General features: G+C 43.1%; 1 protein-coding gene across 2 annotated transcripts; it reads left to right on the forward strand.

The window, feature by feature from the left end:
* Window positions 1-82: 82 nt before the first annotated feature.
* LOC119456456 (GDP-fucose protein O-fucosyltransferase 2) lies at window positions 83-25,179 on the forward strand. Of its 2 annotated transcripts, XR_007467605.1 has the most exons (8): window positions 83-354; window positions 3,997-4,262; window positions 4,989-5,241; window positions 6,299-6,365; window positions 9,016-9,322; window positions 12,740-12,863; window positions 20,858-23,564; window positions 25,047-25,179. XR_007467605.1 is itself a non-coding variant. In XM_037718256.2 (7 exons), exons 1-7 carry the CDS (start codon window positions 191-193, stop codon window positions 21,015-21,017), a joined length of 1,341 nt encoding a protein of 446 aa, XP_037574184.1. In that variant the 5' UTR covers window positions 83-190; the 3' UTR covers window positions 21,018-25,179. The 2 variants fall into 2 exon arrangements, 1 of the variants encoding a protein (XP_037574184.1); XM_037718256.2 differs by having other exon boundaries at window positions 20,858-25,179.
* Window positions 25,180-25,429: the final 250 nt, after the last annotated feature.

The raw sequence follows: 25,429 nt of genomic DNA on the forward strand, positions 1-25,429 counted from the left end.
TGTTCAGCAATATCGAGTTAAGAGGTTTTATAGCTTGTTGAAAGTTTTGGGCTCAGTTAGAGCCTCCTAGGCTAGACTTTGGTCATGATTTGGTTTTGGTTCAGTGCGGGTGGGTTCAAAAACACGGTGCACGTTCTAATAGGTAATACCGGTAATACTCTTTTGCACTCACCTGCGTCATTCTGAACTAATGTCCGCTCTAAGATTAATGGTGATAGTCTTCTGCATTTTCATTACTGGTGTATTGCCATTAATCGTTTCTGCCGCGGACCCGTATCCTTCATGCCCTGGTGCAAAACCATCGCAACCGTGTTCTGCTAGTTCCGTCTCTGCCCCAGAAAAAAAGCTGCGACGGTATGTCTGGCATTATTGGCGATTCTGGTTGTTCGCACTGCTTTCAGTTTAAAATGTTTAAAATCTCGCGCTGTCGGGCAAGTTGGTTGTGGACTTCAAACTGCCAAGTGCGCTAAAACAATTAATTACGCGTGGAAGTGGATACGCGAGCAAACTAAACGCTCATAGAACTTCTTGGGCAAGTTGGTGGGGTTTACTAAACATTATTTTTCGTCGATAGATGAGACATACAAAGAGAAGAACAAACACATTGTGTGTTTGTGCGCTTTGTGTGTTTGTACGCTTTTTGTGTGTGTGCCATCTTTGTATGTCTCATCTAGCGCCGAAAAGTAAACTCAAAGTTGATTAGCACAATCACACGCACACACTACCGCTAAGGATTGCGCAAGCGCATATTTCAGGGCATCGATTTACATACGCGAATCACTAGCTGTAAAACAAAAGCACGATAAAATGCATTTCAGTTTACATTAATGCGCCTCTTGCATTTGCATGCGCTGTTGAGCATCCTCGAGTTCGAACTCAATAAACATCGAGCGCTGCTGCCCGTAATTTCAAAAGCGTGGGCCATACGCATACTTTGGTATTACTGTGTGTGTGTGCATGTGTGTGTGTGTGTGCGTGTCTGTGTGTGTGCGTGTGTGTGTGTGTATATATATATATATATATATATATATAAAGGGCTGGGTGCTGGAGTTTTATGTTCCAGCACAACACATGGGTCATGAGAGCTGACGCTGTAGTGGGGAGCATTGGAGTAATTTTTACCACTGGGGTACTTTAAAGCACACTCAAAGTGCGGCACATGAGCGTTTCATAGAAATGCTGCCGGTAATCGAACCCGCAACCTCTATAGTTGCCACTACAGAACCACTACGCCATTGCGGAATGTTTGCAAGTGTTTTTGAAATAGCGCTAAGTCAATTGCAATTGGAATTCAGAAAAGCGAGAGAAGGCAGGTGCTGGCTTGCCCGAGCTCAGTGAACTACACAAAGCAATACCAAAAATTACCCGCAAGTACCCCCCCCCCCCCCAAAAAAAAAAAATAATAATAATGAGCGAGGTAAAATACCAAGTCATAATCCACATTAAAATTACGAATTATGGCTTATGAAGGAATGTGCAAAAAACTTCCTTATATAGTCAACAGTGGTCAAACAAGAGATGTCTTTGGAGGTTGTGACGAAGACAAGTTTCTTTGTTGCAATGTTAGGTCCATTGTTAGGGGGGCGGTATGTTATATGTTAGGTCCATTCAATTCGACTGCACCACTCTGAACCAGTTCACGACAGGGCACAAGAAGTTCAGATATTGGGCCATTCGATTTCAGCAGTGCAGGCAGAACACGATGCTCGAAATGAATTTTGAGGTACAGATGCAGTGCAGGTATTCCGTTTTTCCTTCCTAATATGTGCTGTCTGCATAAGCTTGAGAGGTCCCAAACCGCAGGTATGATTGGCTTCTGGGGTGTTGAATACACCTTGCGTTGCGTAGGCACAACAGACGCATGTAAGCGGGGTGTCAGCCGCGCTTACGTGCAAGTGCTGCGTCACCTGCTGTGCTGGTGCTTCACACCTGCATGTCTGCACCAAGCTGGCACCGTCAGTAGGAAGGGCATAGAAAAATCGTGAACCAGCCCTGTATCTTTTGAAATGCATGGCGTTGGTAAGAGGGTGCAATTGCTGCACCGCTGGAACGAATGGCAAGGTGCAGCACCTCGTGAACTAATTTTGGTGGTGCAAGTGAATTGAGCATACCTGTTGGCTCTAGAGACATCCCAGGTATAAGGAATCCAAACAAAACAGTAGTTAACAGGAAGTTAGATGAAGAAGATGAAGTGATGAGGAGTGGTAAAACTAGAGGCAGTTTCAACAAGGAGACTTCGCCAGGACCTCCAGAGACATCCCTTCTTCGACCACTGTTGATCACATTGTCTCCATCTTCCTGCATACCTCTGTCTTGTTTGGATTCCTTATACGTTGTTCATACCGTATCAATGGTGCAGTTGTTTACTAGAGTTTTCTGTTTGGTTCCACGTAGCAGTGTCTGGTATGTCCAATTTGGATTAGCACCTATGGGGTGCACTGTATGTTGTTGGATGCATTGGATTTTGTAGGAGAGTCTTGATTCAGCCATTATTTGAAAATTTCAGTGCCAATCAACTTCAATGAAGATTCAAACTACAGGCTATAGCACTGTTTGTACTCCTAATGATCAGCAACGGTGGAACAAGGGATGTCACTTGAGCCAACATTTCAACCCCTTGTTGAAACGTCGGCTCCAGTGACACTCCTTGTTCGACTACTATTGATCATTGCCGGTCTCCGTCTTGTGATCCTGTCTTGCTTGTATTTGTATTTCTATGTCACAGCACTGGCATGTCTAGATGCATTGTGCCACTACTTCAAGTAGATAATTTTATATGCTCAGATATTTAGTCGTACTCCGTCATGCAACATGCTGAACTGTTGCTTGCAGGCATTGGTTTACATTTGTATGCACTATTCTGAGGTCCTGATAACCGTCGTTTTCCCCCAGGCAGGCTCAATAGCAATGGCGTTTGTCCTACCGCTGAGCAAGAGGTCATGGGTTCAGACGTGGCACTTACAGTGACATTATGATGAGGGCAGAGTGTAAATGTCCTCATGAGTCCAATTTAAAGGACCCCCAGAGGGTCTAATTCAGAGCCCATAACCAGTTGGCCAGCATTGGAATGGCAAAATTAGTCCAGCGTATCAGTTATGACATTCAATTGATCTATTCCTTATGCTATGGTGGCGTGGCAGCGGTATACGCGGTAAAATTCTCTCTGTGCTCTCCCTTTACATGTTATCCAGAAAGACAAACATTCTCAGTTCTGAGAAACAGGAAAGCGCATGTCCTGTTTCTTATTGTCTTCGATTTACGACTGTGTAGCACTGCCACACAACCATAAATGTTCACGAACTAGCCCACTTATTTTTTTCTAATGCAGCCCATAACCCTTCCAGATGCCACTTTATCCTGTTGATTGAAAACTTACTTTCACCACATGTCTTGCATCTTCAGAATCATAGAAAGTGTACAGCTGCAGTAAAGATTAAGAACATTCAATTCTTTCGTGAGTTTTGTCAAGTTTACAGAATGTGGACTCCATGCAAAAACTCACTACAGGAACATCAAATATGAGAACATCAACTATTTTGTGTATAGAAAAGCTTGAAAAGCACTTATCCAACAGCTTGAAAATTATGCCTGGTGCATGACATTGTGAAAAACAATGACAGAAGTGAACCCACTACATACAACAATATACTGACACCAAGCAAAAACACGCAACCCACTCATTTTACTAGAACATTTTGCTCATGTTATCTAAAATTGCAGCACAATTCCAATCATAAGTGTTTCAAGATATATGTGACACATTTTAAATATTGTTACTTTCATCAATGCTTTTGCTGTTGATGCACTATCTTGGTGTACATAATTGTGTACGTAGCATCTGAAAGGGTTAAGCTAGTTCAGCTACATATAGGGCCCAGTATTGCTCCCACTTTCCAAATTACAGTGTGATCTCGATGCTCAATACAGGGTAAAGTGATTGTAATCTCGTTTTTTTGGGATCAGTCATTTAAGTTTCATTCAACTTTATTGTTGCAGGAACTACCTGCTGCATGATGTCAACCCTGGTGAAGGTTTCAACTTGAGAAGAGATGTCTACATGAGAGTTGCAAGGCTTGTAGCAGCACTAAATGCAGATTCTCATCGTGAAAATTGGGTGCTGGTTTTGCCACCGTGGGGTCCATTGTATCATTGGCAAAGCAAAGATATAGGTTCACAAAGCAAGATCAGATGGGAAGAGTTTTTTGATATAAACAGCTTAGCTGGCTATGTGCCTGTCATGGAATTTGAAGATTACATTCACAGTGAGTATGGCTGTATATTCACTTATTTGAAGGAGTACCGAAGGTTACTGACACGAGATTTATAATTTCTCCCCCCTTTTTTTTTGAAACCATAGAAAAGAATAATGGAAAGCCTCAGAGCACCCTGAATAATTTACCATAACTGCTTTTCTATAAACTAGCATGGTATTCTCTAAATGTCTACCTAGTGGACATGCCCATTTCCTCTACTAGAAGTACCGATTGGCTAAGGGTGCATGTCTCTTTCTGACATGTACTCCAGCCCAGCCAATCAGAACTTTAGGAGCAGACGAAATAGACCTATCTACTAGGTGGACAATGTATCTGTCCTTGATGAGTGGGCGCTGTGTCCTTTGCATCAGTCGCGCAGAGTGTGCTGCGAACATAATCGACATCAGTGCAAGACTGTTAAAAAATTACAGCGACGTTCACTTCCTGAACGCGGGTTATGTGCAAGCGTATGGAAGCCACGAGCATGCACCGCGGCGTCGAAGCATCATCGGAAAGGATGCGAACGAGGTCGTGGACGCTACATTGATCTTGACGGTGCGACGTCTTTGGTGGTGGTGCTTGTGTAACATCGGCAACAGTTTCGCTGCACATCTACTTTCACAGCGTGGAATTGAGGCAGAAATTTTTTTCATAATACAGTCCTCAGTATGAAGAGCCTTTTGCATTTGATGCCTACACTTGCCTCACCTATGCTGTGCTGTCCTTCTCTTGCAGGCGTAGGAAGACTTATTGACAAAATATTTTTCCTGCAACACTATCCAAGCACATTTACCTCATCCACATGGGTTGAAAAATATGAAGAAAGTCCATGCCTTGAGGAAACTGACTACTACGAAGAGAGCGATGGAGAATTCAGTGGCTGGTTTTGGGGCTATTACGATGTCACGAGCAAGGAAGTTGCTTGCCTTTATGTCCAAGGGTCTGGCTCCACACTGAAACCACTGCTTCAAGAACACTCAAACTACACGTATGTGATGTCACAGGGCCCTCTTATTAGCCAATGTTGCCTCACAAGCGCAGTAATCCAAGGAAGAGATATGCCATATTTTACATATTTTCTCAAGTCTGAGACCCCCCTCCCCCCTCTATATTTCTTAACCCTTTCAGGTGCCAATCATTTCTGGTGATTGAAATCTTGCTTTCACCACATTTCTTTCATCTTAGAATTATAAAAAGCATGCAGCTTCAGAATATATTAAGAATTTTCAATTTGTTAGTGAGTTTTGTCAAGTTTACAGAATGTGGACTCCATGTGGAAACTCCCCACAGGAACATCAGATATGACAGCATCAATTATTTCATGTCTAGCAAGCTTAAAAAGCACCTATCCAGACACTTGATAGTTATGCCTTGTGCCACACATTATGAAAAATAAAGAAGTGAACCCGCTACATACAACAACATACTGACACCAAGCAAGAACACCCAACCGTCTATCTTCCCACTCATTTTACTAAATATTTTGCACATTTTATTCAAATTTGCAACACTATTCCAATCAGAAATGTTTTAAGATGTATGTGACACATTTTAATTATCATTACTTTCAGCAATGCTTTTGCTGCTGATGCACTATCTTGGCGTACACAATTCTGTACACAATTCTGACCGAAGCAGAGAAAGTCACCTAAGACCTAAAGCAAATTATATTATAGCTTCTACTAGAGATAAATATGTATTTTTACATATACACTCAAGACGTAACAGTCTAAAAGTTATTGCACATGTGAGAATAACAAAATTACGCTTGGTTTGGGCAGGTAAATTACTTCACATGATCAACACCACTTTTGTAGTCACTCACTGATGTAACTTGACATGAAGTTTTCTGTGTTGCTGGTCAGGCAGTTGCTCCTGCTAATTTTGGTACCTTAGATCCACTTCTCTATGTCAGTCCTTCTAAGAGTGGTTATGAGTGTGACACAGGCCATAGAAATCTTTTTTTTCTCCCTGTGCTTCGAGATTATGGCACTGGCTTCATTGCGTTGCACCCTTCCCTCTTTCATTTTTTCTCTCTCTTGCAGTGCCATCATGCTAGATCGTGCTGAAGTTATCCTCCATGATAATTTTGGAGACCCAGTTTACTGGGAGGTTAGCATCTGCTTATGGCTTTTTCCGTCTGCATGGTCAACTGTGCGGGGTCTTTAGCTTGTAATGTGCTTTGCATGGTGTAGTGTGCTTTGCACTAGCTGCCTATTTTCTATGTGACCTCTTAATGAGTACAGCATTTTATTTCCTCCGGTGATGCTCTTTGCTTGTTATAAGAAAGGTGCAAATGTTATTCAGGGCCATATTATGAAAAGGGCACCCTTCTTAATGAATAAACAGCCTCATTGTTGAACTGCAGGGCGTAGAAAAGTCAGCTGGTATTTATATCAGGGGTGGGATTCTTGCGTCAATTGCGCCATTTTGATATTAATGCAAATTCCTGGGCCAAACACAGAAAATTGACTGAAATTGCACCAGACTGCTCCAGAACGACTTCGGCATGTGTGCTCCGGCAGTGGCCACGAACAGCGGGCAAATTCGTTTTTAAGCAAGAAAGTGCAGCCGTTCACATTCTGCACACTGCGCGACGGCACACGCGCGACAGGAGTGGCTGCACGCGTGCCATCCAGTTTAGAGTGTATTAGAATACGGTTGAGGGGGGTGAGCAGCGCAGCACTCCTCAGCTGAGGCACAAAACAACGAAAAGTAGGCTGAGTAAACTAGATATTAGGGAGGTGCGCGCTGTCGCGGGTTCAGTGGGTGTCCGTCCCAGTCCCCAGGGCCCGTATAACGTAAAACTATTCCAATCTGTTGTTGTGCCCATATGGGCATAAACCTATCCACTTGACATAAGCCATTTTGACCTACCACGAAGAGCTAATCGCGGATTTGGAATAAAAAACAGATTGGGGGGAATAGTTTTATGTTACACCAGAAAGTTAAGCACTATAGGTGCTCATTTGGTGGATTGGTGATGTAGAAATGGTTTTCAATAAACCACAGTAGTTCATAACTCTGGCTTCTATGTACGGTCGGTTGGTGAAGTGCATTTCCAGGCACCTCACCCACACTGTTGAGACGTTAAAGAAAATATACTTATAAAAAATGTCTTGGCCTACTTTTAAAAATTTTGGACCTACTATTCCAGAATGCATGTTTGTTGCTGTTACCACTAATTAAAAATCTACAGGTACTACTACCAAAATTTGCATGCTCTAGACGGTTTCAGTATCAAGGTAATCTGCTTCAAAATTCTGTTAAGACGTTGCTTAAGGCAGTTGCAGTACAGCGCTCGTGTTGGTTTATTCTGTGTTTTGTCATGGCTTCAAAGTGCGCTGCCATATTCCATTATTCCATCAAAATTCGAAATGGCGTGCTCCAAACTGCTTCAAAATGAAATTTTATCTGCCCCAAAGTGCTCTAAAATGAAATTTAGTCTGTTCCAAGCTGCTCCAAAATGCAATTTTTTCTGCTCCAAACCGCTCCAAAATGCTATTTCACTTGCTCCAAAAATTGCTCCAAAATGAGTTTGGGCAGTCCCAACTTTGATATATGTACCATCCCTTCCTCAAAATAAACACAGTTGCATGTCTAACGCTTGTTGGTAACTCTGCCTGTGACCCTTGTCTGACTGCAGTTCAACAATGAATCACTACCAATTCGCCCAATTCTCAGTTCAATTGTAATAAGCTGCCCTGTGCTTGTATTTTATTTATGCACCTTCACCTTTATCTTAACATATCAAAGGCACAGGATCAAATCCTGGCTGAGGTGGCCGCATTTCAATGCGGACGAAATGTAAAAAAGCCTGTGTACCGTGCATTGGGTGCATGTTAAAGAATCCCAGGAGGTCGAAATTACTCCCGAGTCCCCAGATAATCCTCATAATCGTATCGTTCCTTATAATCGTATCATTATTTTTAAACGTAAACCCCACAAATTATTATTATTATTATTATTATCTTCATGCATAAAGTTTAATAAATCTGGTACAGATATGCATTTGGCAAAAGGGACAAGTGTGTAAAGTGCGAAATATAGTTTGCTTAAACTAACAGTGGCTTAGTGGCAATGGTGTTCTGCTGCTCATCACTATATCACAGATTCAATTCTAGGCCAAGGATGGGAGCATAATGATAACACTTGTGTACTTAGATTTAGGTGCGTGTAAAGAACCATATATGGTCAAAGTTAATCTGGAGCCTTCCACTGTGGTACACCTCGTAAACCACTGTGCAGTTTTGGGACAATCAATTCCTTAATTTAATTGCTAAACTGATGTTTTGGAAGGTAGGTGGCCCACTGTTCTGAGTGAACCTCCTGTTGTGAACGCCAGCAGCCATGTTCATATTCAGTCATCCAACTTCTAAATTTGGTTTAAGAACACAGATAAAAATGACGAAGGTGCTACTGTGCGAGGCAAATTCTGAAGCTGCAACCTCTTGAGCCCTTGCTTAAAACAACAAAGGCCATATTTGCTTGTGAACCATATTTGTGAACCTTGTGAAACAAAGGCCATATTTGCAAGTTGTATGAAAACCACATGCATGTGTATTAAAAGCACCAAATGCATCATTATGTTAGAAGCCTTAAATTTCAACCTTATTGCTTGCATGCCATTACATGTTGGCTTATCTTGAAATTGTGATGCTAATAATGCAGCTGTGCAAGTTTGAGAGAACCACTTTGACATGTGGATGCAGTTGGTTCTCAGTCTTATGGGCATTTTCTTTGTTTTTTCATGCGTGTGCAGATAAGGCGAAGCATGCGCTTCTCAAAGAGACTTCGTGATGTGGCGGACAAGTTTCGCCGAGACACCCTGAACTCGGATGACGAAAGGGATGACACAGTGCTTGAGGAAGACTGGAAAGTTGTTTCTAACCGTACACAGCATGCCATGGGTGGCCCATATCTCGCAGTTCATCTCAGGCGCCAGGACTATGTGAAGAGCCGTCCCAAGGATGTCCCCGACCTCAAATGGGCAGCAGAACAGATCCAAGTACTGCTTGAGAAGCAAGGCTTGAAGAAGGTGTTTGTTGCAACTGACGCAGGCGATGAAGGTAAGAATCTGACCACTCTCTATACAGTACATATGTACACATGTGAATTCCCTATTGAGATCATACCACTTGATACTTTGCTGCCAGTTTTCATTAACACTGATATAGAAAGACCTCACAGGCCTATGAAGAGGCATAGGGTGAGTGGGGCATATGTCTCCTTGATGTCTCCTGATGTCTATGTCTCCTGATGTCTCCTTGTGTGTCTGTTTTTATGTCACTGGACATCTCTCTTAATCATTATGTCTCCTGCCTTAATTCCAGCAAGGATATCATTTGTTTGCACTTGTTCTCGAATCTGTGCTGCACTCATTCTCTCATAATGTTATGTAAAAAAATTTTCATTTATGTTGGTCATAGTGTTGCCTCTTTGCTTCAGCCTGTTTTTGTTAGCTTGCAAGCTTCACTTCCACATGTTAATACTGACATAATAGGTTTATTCTGTTTTTTACTGTGGCCATGACGGAATAAAACTCAGCATGGACAAAGCTAGTTTGTCCCCACACCTTTAACTTGTTCTGGGAAGATGAGTCCTTCAAGAAAGAATGAAAGCTGCAGTTTACAGACAGATATAATGTGCAGTAAGGTAAGACAACTGCCAAATAGTTGGCTTTTAATGCTTAGTTTTAATCTTCATTTAACTTTCAGGCCAGATTCACTGTTTGTATAAGTCAGGCTCACTAATTTGGAAACATAAGATAAATGTGGGCAAAAATATATCAAATTTCTACCGTTGCTTGAGCAACCTGTGTTGGCCCTCTGCCTCAGGACCGTGAGTTCATTACTAGTAGCCATCTTGTCGCTTAACATGTTAAGCCCTTCTTGCAGCTTGTCATGCCAAGCTGTGTTCCAGCTTAATACCATGTCAGCAAAATTGGGAAATGTCCTACCTAAATCAGGATGTCTGGGTGCTTTGGTCATGGCAGTTCACAGAGGAGACCTTCTGATTTATACCTGTTCATCTTTAGCGTGCTCTGACTACGTTTCTTTGCAAGAATTATTACCCACCGTGGTTGCTCAGTGGCTATGGTGTTGGGCTGCTGAGCGTGAGGTCGCGGGATTGAATCCCGGCCATGGCGGTCGCATTTCGATGGGGGCGAAATGCGAAAACATCCGTGTACTTAGATTCAGGTGCAAGAACCTCAGGTGGTCGAAATTATTCCGGAGTCCCCCACTATGGCATGCCTCATAATCAGATTGTGGTTTTGGCACGTGAAACCCCATTATTTAATTTTTTTTGCAAGGATTATTAATGTATGCACACATATAAGACAGAAGTATTTCTTTCAGATGCCATTTCACTTTATGTGCTGTACATTTAGCTTTACCACATTTATTGCATCTTTAGCATCATTAATAACATACAGCACCAGCGTAGGCTGAAAATTTAGTACCTTGGGGGGAGTTTCATTGTATCTACAAATATGGACTGAGCTCTGAAAATTATTGCAGCTAAAGGAAGAAGATAGACTATTTTGTGTGCACTATACACAGAAACAGTCAGCCATTTCAGAAGTCACCCCGATATAAATTATTACTGCCAAAAACAGGGATAGCGGTGGACCCATTGCGTGGCCTGATATTTGTACCTTCCTCATGTTCCTAGACATCTCTCTTCCTGGGCTTTTCTCCCCACACAGTTGGTGCATATTGCAGCACAGGTCTAATAAGTAGTGTCCTAAGATGTATTCAATACATTTTAAACATCATTACTTGCATCGCTTGTGATTATTAGTTGTCATCTTGGCATTCCTATCTCTGTTGTATCCCCGAAACCCCTTCCTCAACATGCATAAGCAGGGCCACCTTCCACCTTTCTCCCATTAAAGCTTTTCTATCTCTTCTTGGCGTGCAGTAAAACTCTAAACGTGACCTAGTAGTACTAGTAGCAGTAGTAATTGGTCATTTATTTAAATAAAGGTGGAGGAAGGCTGTGACATTGCTGCATATCGAACACTAGCTGTCTAGTAGGCCTTTGACACCTGAACGGCAGTCAATTCTTCAATGACAATGAACCTCTGGCCAACTTGGGTCACTGTGTAAATGCCTCTGGGTGTGTGGCAAGTGAGGGAACAATTCTCAGCATTCACATGCACCGGCACACCACGCTCCTGGTCTAGAAGGCCACGCACAGAATGTGTCCAGAAAAAAAAGCGCGATAGAGAGCCCAGTTCCCACATGATGCCTTCCTCAGCGTTTGCATGCACTGGTGTGCCATGCATTTCTAACACCACGTGTAGGCTTCGCAGCAGCAGCGCTAGATGGTGCAGAGTGTTCTTAGGGTACTGCAAAAGAGGAACCCGCTGCAGTACACGCCTCATACACAACTCGTTCGACAGGGGCTTTTGGGTTGATTATCGAGCTTTAAGTAAGATCACACGCAAGGACGTATGTCCCATACCTCGAATTGACGACGCTTTTGGACACACTACAGGGGGCGGAGTATTTCTCCAGCCTTGGTCTTCGATGAGGATATTGGCAAATTCCGATGAACGAGACTGACAAAGAAAAGACCTCATTCGCTACACCAGACGGACTTTATGAATTTAATGTGATGCCTTTTGGCCTTTGTAATGCTCCAGCCACATTTGAGCGCATGATAGACAATGGTCTTCGTGGACTAAAATGAAAAAAAAAAAAAGCTAAGCACATTACCGTCGACAATCATCGTGAGATAGGTTTTGCCGCTTTTTTGTTTCCTTTTGTTATTATCATTTAATATTATCCATTTAGTTCAGAAAGATTGAGGATAGGATAGTATCTGGTGCACTTATGTTGGAACTCCGTTCCCTCAGCACAGCAGCCTGATGCGGTACCCATTTGGCCATGGACTGCTCAGTCACCCAGGTGGGCAGGAAAATGGTTAGAGACGTACATACATAGAGAGATAGACAATTAGCCCTTGGAAAGTGTGTGAAGTATCCTAAGAATGCTAACACATTAAAAAACGCGTCAAAACCACAACCATTAGGCCAACTTGAATCACTAATAAGTGACGTTGGGTATGTGCTGCTCTTCAACAACAACAACAAAAAAGTACTTGAGTTTATCTGGCGCTGGGCAGATTCGAATCTGCTTCATATATATTCAGACATGCGCCATGCACTGCCTTCACGGCAGGACCACTAGATGGCACAGCGTGTCCAGAAGGAAGTGGGAGAGAGGAGCCTGGCCGCAATGCATGCCTCATACATGATGTGTTTTGGCAGTATGAATGGGGTGTATTGCTATAATGCTTCAATGCTTATTGCATTAGCGTTATTGTTCATCCTGAGATGGTTCCTGCCGGAATATATGCATTTGTCAAGGCTGGTTTTATGTAATGTACATATGATGTCGCATTGTTGATATTGCTGCACTTACACCATTTCGATAATGCCTGCTGCTACAGTTTATATTTATTTATTTATTTTTAAGAATTCCAAGCACTGAAGACATACCTCCCTGAAGCTGTACGGTTTGAACCCAGCAAGGAACTTCGGAAAGAACTCAAAGACGGTGGGCTTGCAATCATTGATCAGTGGATAGCAGCGCATGCAAGGTAAGCCCTGGGTTGACTAGCTTTCTGACTAGGACAGATGCATATATTTTATGTGCTACTTAGTATAACTGGAATTTTCTTTGGTGAAGCTGACGTACAGCGGATTTTTTTGGCATAAACCCATTCTGCTATGACAAAACCTTGGCACTAAAGAAGTTCGCACTGACTGTGCTGTAGCAGCTGGATGGTACATATGTACTAGCATAAATGCTTGCCCCTTTATAAAATTTTTTTTTTTTTTTGCATGGACAGAGAAGCAAGGGTGAGTAGGAGTATTATTTTTTTATTTGTTCCCTTTGGGGAGGGAGCTTGCCTTTTCAGCTCCCCAACCGCCCCTTACATTTGTTTCGTGCAACTCTCGTGTCACCTGATGTTTGGCTCCTCTGCATGACATATGTGCAATGGTGGGAGTCAATTGGTTGTAGTTAAGCAGTTAGACTGAGGGATCACTTGTAGAAGGTGAATGCTTTAATTTTTAGTTCAGTGCTTGATAAAATGCTAAGAGCAGAAATTTGACATTGAAGATATTAGTAGTTACTACTTTATGAAGCTAGGCAAATGAGCGATTGACTTCATCTCCATACAAACAAGGCAAGCACAGAGATCCAGGAGCATTGTGATATGAATGGTGACATTAATATGTGAATGTTGATAAGTAAGAGCAGGCTGGTGGACTGGTGTGGAAGGTAGTAGTTTCTACTTTATGAAGCTAGGCAAATGAGCGATTGACTTCATCTCCATACAGACAAGGCAAGCACAGAGATCCAGGAGCATTGTGATATGAATGGTGACATTAATATGTGAATGTTGATAAGTAAGAGCAGGCTGGTGGACTGGTGTGGAAGGGTAACAGATGGTAAAATAGTCACCTGAATTTTCATTCTAACAACCTTAAAAAAAAAGATTTAGTGATTACTGCAGATTTATTAGTACTGAAATTTAACAAGAAGAATGCTTTTCTTTTGAGCCTGTTGATCAGCATTGTGGCATTTGCCATTGGACACTTTCCCATTAGATTTTGGAATGCAGCACTGGTATAAGCAAACACAGTCACTTTTATGCAGGGCTGGGCAAAGATACTTTGCAATTGTGTCATGATACGATACAAGATACTCGGCAACAAGTATTTGAGGTACAGATACAAGATACTACCGCAACTATTGCATCCGATACGATACTTTCCATTAGTATCTTAGGATACTTTGATACATTCGTAAATTTCTTATAATAAATCTATATAATGTAGTAGCAAACGCGTATGCACAAAAATGTTTGCTTGGAAATTTCTTAACTCCGACCAACCTTGTTTCATTTAAATGAAAATTTGCGTTTTTCTTGCTCAATGTATAATATTTTCGTTCCGAAACAATTTATTGGGGTTGCTTTAGCTGCTTAACATAAAAGCACTTTATACGCGGCACTGTCGGAGGTTTTTGCTTGTCGATTTTGTAATTTACGGGAGTCGCTGCTCTGCTTGCCGACCGGCTAGCGGGTAGCCATCTAATTACAAGAACGTCAATGAGAAGCCTCTACACTATGGCGCAAATACCAATGTGGAGTTCTACCTTGTCCGTAAATGTATTACTGTTTACACAATACCGGATCACAGGACAGGTGTACAGCAGCAACAATGCTGGTAGCAATATTTTTTGTGACGCATCATGTATACAGAAAGCACAGAAAGCTTGCAATGACCTATCAAATTATCCTTATCTGATGGCGTAAAGCATTCAATAACAACATACTGCCGCGAAAGCGGGCGTGGTGGTGCTTGACTCCAAAAATTTGGACTTGCTGGATATTCCGGACTTCAAAAATGCACCGTCAGGGTTCCCATTGAGTTCATGCATTTTCGCACCCAATTTTTCAGACGAATTGAGACCCTAAAGTTCGATTTTGCGGACTAAATCGCTCTTTCCGAGCCGCGCTACCCAATCTTGGAGGCCGCCATGTTGGATTTTGCACTGGCTTGGATTCCAGTGGCTCGCTCTGTAGCCTCCAAGATTGGAATGCGCGCTATCAATAGAGAGCTAGCGCAATTCTCCAGTCTCGGAGGCCATGCCCGCTCTTTCTTGGCTGACAAAACGCTCCAGAGTACTGCTCTTTTTCTTTTTTCTTAGTAATGCGCTCAACACTATCGTTGTAACCATTTATTGTGGGATGTTTTTTTATTGCGACACCAATTATATGGACACTTCAAGCGGATTTTCGCCGTCAGCGTCGCCGCCCTGAGGTTCCATACAAAGTCCAAGGGCGATAAAATCAGCGCTGCGCGCCCGCCGTATGTGCTCTTCTACTCTTCTAACTGCGTACTTAGTGCCAGAGCGGTTTCTCGCGCGCACCGTATCTTGAAAGCGATCTCCAGACGGCTCTGACCTTTTGTATGCGATGTGCTCTCGCTGCTCAGTTTCCGTTGAAGCGATAGATCGCACGAACCTTCGCGGCCGCGCTCGTTCGTGCGCGCTGACACCACGCTTGGTAATTCAGTGAGTTTTTTTTTTTTTTTCTCAAGTTTCGGTTGCTATTTTGAACGTGGCGTGTACACTGAGCAGGTGTCTCGGAGACCCATGTCTCAGTGATCGGCGCTACTTCCTGTACCTTCGCGAGAGCTAAGCGGTGCGAAGCTCGTTTCTTGGATCTTCGTGGCGAACTCCGTTGGCGGAGATCGCCAACGCGGTGACGTTCGCGTCGACTGTACACGGAGACGACGTCATTGCTGCGCAAATCCAAGCAGGTCGATCCCCTCCAAGCGTAGATTCGTTAACGTGCAATCCTCTCACGATTTTTCTTTTACGAGAAAACTTGTACGGCCCAAAAACGTTTCATACATAGTATTGTAGTGGCACAAAGCATCGCAGCATACCACCGCTGATACCACCACTATTCACACTACTGACACTTATAGCTCCGATTACCTGGTGATTTGTAACAGTAAGAAATTAAAGGGTGAGCTAAGAAAAAAAGAAAAATATATTTAAGTAAAATAGAAAGGCAGTTCTGTATCACACAATCACAGTGCATATGTAGAAACACGATACAGGTAGCACCACTAATAGCTATGACATTTAAGGATGAAGTATTGTCACCTTACCTGTTAAGGGTGAGACAATAGAAAATTGTCTGACCTTAACAAACGCAAGGCAACTCCATTCTTGCAGTCTTTAGACTTCGTAACAAAGCACCACACAAGAGAAACTTCGTTAACGACACTACAGTGGCATCAGACTTTGCGCAAAACCCGCCGTCGTTGCTTAGTGGCTATGATGTTGGGCTGCTAAGCACAAGGTTGTGGGGCCACAGCGGCCACATCGGCTGCATTTCGATGGGGGCGAAATGCGAAAACACCCATGTACTTAGATTTAGGTACACATTAAAGAACCCCAGATGGTCCAAATTATTCCGGAGTCCCCCACTATGGCATGCCTCATAATCAAATCGTGGTTTTGGCACATAAAACCCCATAAATTTTTGACTGTGTGAAAAACACCGCACGCATTGATGTACGCAGCGCAATACGGTGTATGAGAAAGTGTCATGGCACCAACGCAACTAAAGACAAAAAAAGAAAATAAAGAAAACAGAAACTGGATACGCGCACATGTTCGTGCGCTTGTTTTTGTTGAGACGGTGTGAGCGCCGCCACATGACTGTGCTCCACCAATAGGGACACGTAGACTGCATCGCCTGCCCTTGCTGGAGGGCTCTGGCGGAAAGATAAAAGAATGCCGCTGCCTGTAGTTTTATTCGGGTGACTTAGTGGCAGCAGTATCAGCTTGAGAAGTGGAGTTAAGCCAACGTTTATAGTTTTACATGGCGATGTTGGGATAGCAGTATCTTGTATCTTAAGATACACGATACATTCTTTCATGTATAGGAAATACAAATACAGATACATGTCTTGCCAGATGTATCATGATACAGGTACAAGATACCCATAGAGTATCTAAGATAGTATCTAAGATAGTATCTAAGATGCATGTATCTTCGATACTGCCCAGCACTGCTTTTATGTGCTTCAGTTTGCCTCATGGAGCTGTTCAGAGGACCGCTCTGTTCATAGTGTCTCTGGGTGGTGAGTTGAATGCCTTAACATAATATTGTTGGGGAGCTACTTATATTTCGGCTAGCTGGTATTTTTGTATACAAACATCAATAAATGCCCTTCTGTATTTCTTGAGTCCTGTGTTGTGTCCTTCGTTGTCAAGTGCAATCTCACGTGTGCTCAAAGAGATAGTGGGATAATCAGAAAACAGGTAAAACATCATCATAATAAAGAAGCACAAACAAATCCACGAGCTTTCCATTTGGTAGGGGGATGCTGTGTCGGAATGATGAGCCAAGTGGTATGTATATATGGCCATAGCATGCCTACCTCCATGGCCATAGCATGCCTACCAAAAATGGAGCTCTCACAACCTAGAGATAAGCATCATAATTTTTTTATTTTTAAAGTTTGACAGGTGAGTGCAGTATCAGGAGCAAACTCCTTCTGAGTGACACCTGCTTACATTTTGTGAAGTGTTAAAAGATTTTTTCATTAATGCGAAAGCATCATATGCCCCATTAAGCGAAAATCCGTCGGCATCGGCGTGACCGAAAGATGGTACCAAAAATGGCCGACGCCACAAAGAGTAAAAACACGTAAAAAAATGCTCGGATTGACTTCACATTTCTCAGGGAGGTTCCTGTAAACAAAGTAAATTAATGGCTTTGAAAAAATTTGGTACATTTCTCTCTAAGTTGGAATCGAACCCGGGCCTCCGGGGTGCAAGACGAGCACACTTCCCCAGCAGCTCCACGATTGTGGGTTACTAAAGGTGTGCCTAGTGCATGTGTCTCCGGGCACGTGACGGCGCAGACAATGGGGAGTGTCTCCGCCAAATTTTTGTTTCCCATAGTTTGATTAAGTGCCAATATTCTCATTCTCTATTTCAATATAGCATTCTTTTTTGCCATCACATAGTCTGATTTGCTTTTCTGTAGGTTTTGTAGTGTACCGTCTTTTGCTTTCTACTCTTTTCTGTGTTATGTGGTTTAATGTAAGGATTCCCTTCACTCAACTCTAATCCTTATCATACACCACTCACAACTGGTCAATTATAGTGTGGTAACGTAATTGAAGCACCACTTGGACTGAAGAGGTTTGGAAAGGAAGAGAGTTGTAATGAATTTCATTCTTCCTGTCGAGCAGGCAAGCGTGTGTTTTTGAGTGTCTGTTGCCAGCTGGTTCATGCTCTTCCCTTTCTCACCTGGCATCTATGTTTTACATACGCATAACTGATAGTAATAACCAATGTTCACACCATTCAAGCTTAAAATGAGGTTCCGAAACAACATTTTTTGGAGCAACAGTGTAGCCTTCTACTCCAATGCTCAGGTGGTACTGTAAGTTTAATGCAATGTCCTTAATAGAATCACTATTGTTGAAGGTTATGCCTTTGTTGTAAGATTGTTTGATTTTAGTGTTTTGTTACTGATTAGTACAACCTGCGGGGATTTTCTTCTTTTGCTACTGCTGTACTCTATTCTTTGTTGTTGTTTTAATTTATTCTTTGTGGCCTGTCATCTTGCTGTTTCTTTCGTCTTTATTTTTCTTCTCCCCGTCTTCAACTTCCATTTCTATCTCTTCCCTCCTAACGAACAGGCAGGCATGCCCCTTTTACTGGTGGTTATTGTCAGCCTGCTCCCTCCCTTATTTTCCTGTCTGTTCAATGTGTATACGTTTTCAAATCAAATAATTAATTACTCATTATTGCTCTCCCCTTATGTAATAACCCAACATGGGCCTATGAGGGAAACATATATGATGATGTCACACACCCTGTGAACGAGGCGCCAACGCCAGGCCAAATTCCAAAGTCAACTTATCCGTTTCCGAAAATAACCCCACGAAAGCAAGGACAATTAATAAGAAGCCTTCTGGTGCACCCACGAACACCGGTTGTGGTCCAAAGACCAAGTCAGAGCCCCAAGTTGTCAAAACACAACAGAATATATTCTTCAGATAAGGCATTTACATAAACACCTGCTCACTTAGGCTAGGCACATCATAGTGTAATCAGATGGGTATTAACAAACCTCTTGAAAATATTTAACGACAATCACTAAGAGTCCAATGCGTACAATACAGAATGAATAGGAGTACAAAGTGTCCACTCGTATTCCCCCGTGCTGGTCTTGAGCCTGACAATCTCAGCATAGCTCAAGGCAAATCTTGAAGAAACTTCTTCCGGAAATGCAGACGCTCGACGAACTCGGGGAATCCCCTTCTTCTGCAGACGGTCAGTCTTGTCACATCTCTTCACCAGCGCGGTCTGATCCCCCTACTGATTCCCGCAAGGCGTTTTTGTCGCCTGCGCAGGCATTTCTCGAACTTTCTGATGGGGTCGTGCTCCCATAGTATGAACAAAGCCTGGGAATCTTCTAGACATTTCTCGCATTTTCGGCCGCGGCCGTTGAAGAGTCTTCGACTCATCCGTTGGCGCACGCTTGGGCTGTCATGCTCCCTCACTCGGCTCGCCATGCGTCGGGGTCTGGGAGAGTGTTTCTGCATGCGCCCTCTCCTCTCTCTCAATACCGTAACCTTCGTGTATCTTGTCGAAGCTTCTAGTCTCCGTTGATTGCGTTGGCTGTCTGTGGTGTATGCGCTCTCTCCCTCTGTCGAAGCTCCCGGGGAGCTGACGTGCTCCTTCGCTGGCTTGTGTGACATGCGGCGCACGCTTTGATTATGCGCACTTTTGTGACTTTTGTGACAGATGATGATAGCATAGGGTAATCTCGTCCGAGTCTTATGTTGTCGAATGATGCACCTTTATTGCTTGTGTGCTACATATAAATGTACCTCATTGATGCATGAGAGGAGTATCAGGATTTGCAGTGCTATTGGACCACCCTGCACTGCATGTCTTAATCGTTGCTTTCTACAGTCGATGTCAAACGTTTATGGAAGATCTGCAAAACGGCAGAATTCTTGCTCTGTGCTCGCAATACGTAAAACATTGCACAGCTGTGTTGGTCATGTAAGCTAGTGCTGGTTGCATCTCACAAATCACAAATTGCATCTTAAGTTCTTAAATAACGTGCCAAAGCTGTGCAGCTGTGTTTCTTGCACAACAAAAGATTATCATGGTGTCAAGACAATGATAAGAAGTTAATGCGTGAACAGCTTTTAGGCAGCACTTTATGCCAAAGCTGTTTAGCCGTGTCCTACTGCGCCGAGAATAATCATCATTATGTTGTCATAATGACAATTAAGCAAAATGGTAAAAGTTCAGTGAAAATAAAGAACTGCAAACGGGATCGAACCTGGTTATTACCGCTTTGTTCCAACCAGCTGTGTCACCACATTGGTGAATAGTGAGTGCTAAAAGCAGCAATGGCTCAGGGGGTGCCTGTTGCAGTCGTAAACCTGTAACAAGATTGAAAAGTGGAACCGACTACTGTTCACTATGATGTGCAGCTGCTGAATGCAGAATATTTTAATGTACACTTTTAAGTAAAAGTTTTCCTCTAACTCCAAACTTCATGCCCAGATTCTGCCAATACAAAAGAATATTCTTAAATGTTGTCCAATGTTTTTTAATGTATTTTTCAGTACTGCTCAGATTGTCTCTCTTGTTATCCTTTATCTTGTTATCTTTGTTAGCACTGCCACAATGAATTATCCTTTTTTCTTGCCATTCTTCCTTCGGACTTTTGCATGGACACACAACACTCTCTCGGTAAACAGCTTTCCATGCAGCCTAATCTGTCATTATTTGTGGTACGGGTGTTATATGCCTAACTTCATCATTGCACTAGTTATCTTGTACTGAACTCAAATTGATGCAGAGAAGGGTCTACAAAATTAAAAAAGAGAAAAAGGCTTTGAAATCACCAATGCACAAATGACTTGAGATTGGACTAGAGATGTAAGCTGTGTATATAAAGAGCACTGAGCTACAGAATTAACCAAGTCTGCTTTGGTGTTCACGGGACATGTTAATTTTTTTCAGGTACTTCGTGGGCAGCTATGAGTCAACATTTTCTTTTCGCATTCAAGAGGAAAGAGAGATAATGAATTTTGATCCTGACACAACATTCAATAGGCTGTGTGGAAATGGACAAAAAACATGCACTCAGCCTACAAGATGGAGAATCGCATATCCTGACTGATAATCATTCAAGTAACAGCATGCAGTCTTTCGAGACATTTGGTTTACAGCTGCATGCTTTGTTTGGATGACAGCATATAGTTGCGCAGAGTACCTACCTTCATTTTGACAGTAATATCTTTAGGTGAGGAGACATGCTAGCAATTAGCTAATCATTTACACTAAAATAGGGGAGAGGAGGAGAGTGTAGTTTGTTTTCTGTGATGTTTGTTAAAGGGGCCTTGAACCACTTTTTATCAAAGTGGAGAAACGCATTTGAAGTTAAAATAAGCTATTTCAAAAATACATTGCTGCAAAAAGTACTTCAATGCGTTCAGCAGAAGCGGAGTTATTGGCAATCAAACATGACCTTCGCGGTGCTTCCACTCCTTCTTCAATGATTAGCACTGCGAAGGCTACGACGGGGTGGAGCGTGCCCACAATGCTCCACCTGCTGAACATCACCGTAGCGCGCCGTTCAAATTTGATTGTGGATGTTAACGTAGATGCCACTGCTTCCGATTTTGGTGCCTATGATGCACCAAATGTAAGCCAAACGCAATTGTACTCAGCGAGCCGCAGCGCGCTTAGCCATTGGACTCGTTGCGGCACCCCACGGCGGCCACAGTATCTACGCTACGTAGCAGTCCACAGCTACATGCAACTGTAGTGCATATGCGCAGCGTTTGCTTTGTGCACGACAGGGCTTGAGTGCGTGCTTGCGCTCATATGCTGCAGTCTGATCGTGGTGCAGACCAGCTTTGTCCTTCACCAACTTGACCGACGGATAGTAGCGACATCCAACTTGCGCATTTTGAAGTACTATCAATAAGTCTGCCAAGGCGTCTAAGCAGGAGCGGCCGGAAGCGGCAAGGAGACAGCGTGCGCTGGCAGCAAGCGTGCGTGTGGTCTGACTTTAAGTTTCGCGTGGTTCGAGGCTAGTTGAGCATTCAAAACTAGTCGAAATCAGCGACACCCGATGGCTACGACACCAATGAGCACGGTGGCCAAAGCTTAATTTCTACGCGCACAGCTGCGGCTGAGCGTGAGCAGACAATAATCGTCTTCTTCCGGAAGTGCGTAATTATCGAAATTCAGAAGCAGATTTTCGCGTATTCAACCTGTTTAATAAACTTCGTCAATAAATATACACAGTAACAGTAGGAAGAAGTGCACTGATCCAAACAACCTTCTTGATTGACATCAGCTATTGACCAATAGCAGCCGCGTTTTTGGGATGCTTTATTACAAAATAAAGCGTCCAGAAAAGAGTGAGGAGCAAGCTTCTGTTGAAAAAAGAGTAATTGAGTGAAAGGTGACTTCGCACTCCGCTTGTGAGGTCCACATGCCGCCCACGACTGCAAAACTTGGCTGAGATGTACACAGCAGCGTTATGCTATCCGCGGACTATGTTTTTTTCACCAAGCCCGAGGGGTGGTTCAGGACCTCTTTAATAGCTCCGATCACACTTCTCAAAATTGTAAAAAACTATGTTCTAAGGGAAAGCACAGGGCTGTGAGCCGACGGATCAAAGCTTGGCATTGCACACACTACTGGCCAGGTGCTCTACGGACATTTAAGTGCACATATGGAAAAAAAGTATAAGATATGCATGTTTTGCATAATAAATTGTGGTCTTTCATGTAACTACATAATATCAGTGCTCTCAAGGGTGGGGGGACAAAGGTCCTTAGGCCAAAAAATGATCAAATATTGTTTTTTGGAAAATGGCATTTTCAGAATCTACATTTATTCTATTTATCTGCAAAGTTTCATATCTTGTATATGACTATCAATTTAAGAAACATATAGAGCAGGTTGTTTCTTGCCTGTGTTGATGCTAAAATGACACATGCAATGACCATGCACTCGCGTTCCATGGCCTCATGTGCCGCCATCATGGCCTCATCTGTGCTCCTGGAGCCTACTAAAACCTTTTGGGTGTGTGCGTGTACATATTTCTCACTGTTCTTGATTAGATGTGACATTTGTTTGTGTTCTTTGTTTTCTTAAAATACTAATTTTGCACACCTAGCAAGTCTGTTACTTTGATATCTCAGTACAGTCGACTCCTGTTAATTTGACCCTTGCGGGACCGCAAAACTTTTTGAATTATCCAAAAGGTCAGATTTACAAATGGCAGCAAACTGAACGAATTCAAATCCTTTTTTTATTGCTTTAAATAGTCTCTCTATTGTCATTTTGTTTCTTGCTCACGAAGCCGGACTAAATGAGCATGAGGTGAATAGCGCCGGCATGTTTCGCTGGCTCAGTGTGAGCCGACACAAAACAAGCAGCAACGGATTGTTTTACCAGTGGAAGAAGCGTCAGCCACTAAAAAAATTAAAATAAATATATATAACACAGCTTCACGCCTAGGGAAGCAGTAGCATTGTCTGTTAAATGTCTTGCGTTTTCAAGCTTATAGTGACCACTGCACGCCTGAGGGGTGCGGCACCGGTGCGGGTTGGTGTGGATTGAAATAACTGAAGCGGCATGCTTTCGAGTTCCACTTAAATGAGCTTTCCTTCCATAGAATGTATGGTTTCCTGCCGGGACTTTTCAGTGCGTTCGAATTAAAGGGTCCCTGAAACGTTTCGGACAAATTTTGTAAACGTGTAGGTTACAGCTACTGTAAAACATTCACGTCACAATTTAAGAGAAGCGTCTCATATTAAGAGAGCTGCGGACGATTACAAGTTGCCCTCCTCCCTAGCCATGCATTTCCTCCTCAACTCGTTCGCCGAGTGATCGGGGCTAAGCTCCGCCTTCGCTGGCTCTACGTCCTGTTGTGACGTACGTTGTCGTCTACTTTCGGTTGTCTTGGAGCCAGCGCGTGAAGGCTCTCCAACCTCTCCGCTAGCCGCCCGGCCGTTGATCCCTTGCGAGAGCGATCAAGCAGCGTGCGTTGCGAGTGTTCTGTCGCAGTGCCGAGCGTGTCCGGTATTCCGGTAACCACAGGCGGGCTGGGTGTTTTGACGGATAGCCAGAGGCGTAAACTAAAGCCCTTCCATACCGCTGTGATGAAGGAGCTTCGTAGACGTACGTGAGCGGCCTGATCGGCATGCACGGTCCAGCCATCTGGCGGCGCAGAGCTTAAACAGCCAAATACAAATCTAATATTCCTGTAACCAAGTGTAAAACATTTGAAACATATAAAAAGACAATGTGTTCAAGATTACGCTCCTGCCAAAAATTTGAGCCAGCAGCAAAGTATAAAAAACGTGGTTACTGCTGTATTAGCTGTGTGTTTGGTTCAGCTTTGTGCCGCCAGGTGGCTGCACCGTGCAAGCAGTTCACGTTTGCCCCTCCGTTCATCACGTAAAACGTGGTAAAACGGCCAGTACACTTACGCTTGCGTTCACCTGAATACCGGACAAGCTAAATTCTATTGTGGCAATCCTTCGACGTGAAGTGACAGCCGCAAATGCATAGATGCTGGCGCCATTTGGATACCGTCAGTCCGATGCGGTGCAGCCACTCTGCTCGTCTGCTGCCTTGCAGCGGGGCACGATGTCACAGCTTGACATGTCGCCGATCGCTACGTTTGCAGCCCACAACGCAAGGGCGAAGCATGGTGCTTGCGAAAAGAAAGAACAAGACCAACACTGACTGCACAGCTCTCGTCAACACGGAGCATGTTGTAACACAAGCAGACGACACTTGCTGTGGGCCGGAAGTGCTTTTTGTGTAGTGATACATGTCCTTGTGGATTCTCTTTCTGTTACTTTAGTTTTATAGAAACAAATTAACTAACATCTAAACTATTATGAACAACATTTGTTCACCATAATGTTGGAAAAATTATCGATGACGCGCCCCTGGCAGCCAATCGGACAGCTGGCCTAGTGACGTATTCTTGGCAAATCGCGTCATCTGGGCACAAAACTCAGCCCCTTGGCGTGCTGCAATTGGTAGCGATGTACATTTTTAAAACCTTATAATAAATTACACGCTTTACGTAGGGTGCTTAGATGCGTCAATTAATGATCAGAAGGACCTACTCTTAACGACTCAGTACGTTTGTACAAAATCTCCAAAATCGTTTCAGGGTCCCTTTAAGCGAAAAGTTGAATTTACTGAGGTCGAATTAATGGGAGTTGACTGTACCTATTATAAATATAATAATAATTCTTTTTGCAGCATGAAGCTAGATGTTCGAAGCACCAGTAGCGCACCCAGGATCTCTGCAGGGGGGGGGGGTTGCATTTTTGTGGTGCGCAGGGGGGGAAGCACTTTGCATAATATGCAATTTCCTTGCTTTAGCCAGAGGAATCCAACAGCAAATAAAATGCCTAATAATGATAATAATCTAATTACGTCAAGGATGATGACGATGCTTATTTCTTCAGCGTTTTACTCAAAGTAATTTAAGAGTGATTGAATAAACACAAGACAGTGATAGAGTGTATTACAGCGTAAGCTGTTATGGGC

Source organism: Dermacentor silvarum, chromosome 6 (assembly GCF_013339745.2).
Source record: "Dermacentor silvarum isolate Dsil-2018 chromosome 6, BIME_Dsil_1.4, whole genome shotgun sequence".
NCBI classification, from domain to species: domain Eukaryota; kingdom Metazoa; phylum Arthropoda; class Arachnida; order Ixodida; family Ixodidae; genus Dermacentor; species Dermacentor silvarum.

Bases quoted from the DNA above. Each gene is read 5' to 3' on its own strand.
- LOC119456456 (XM_037718256.2), top strand. From the start codon at position 191: ATGTCCGCTCTAAGATTAATGGTGATAGTCTTCTGCATTTTCATTACT. The intron at 9,323-12,739 runs GTAAGAATCTGA...TTTATTTTTAAG, and splicing joins AACTGACGCAGGCGATGAAG to AATTCCAAGCACTGAAGACA. The intron at 12,864-20,857 runs GTAAGCCCTGGG...AATTTTTTTCAG, and splicing joins TGGATAGCAGCGCATGCAAG to GTACTTCGTGGGCAGCTATG.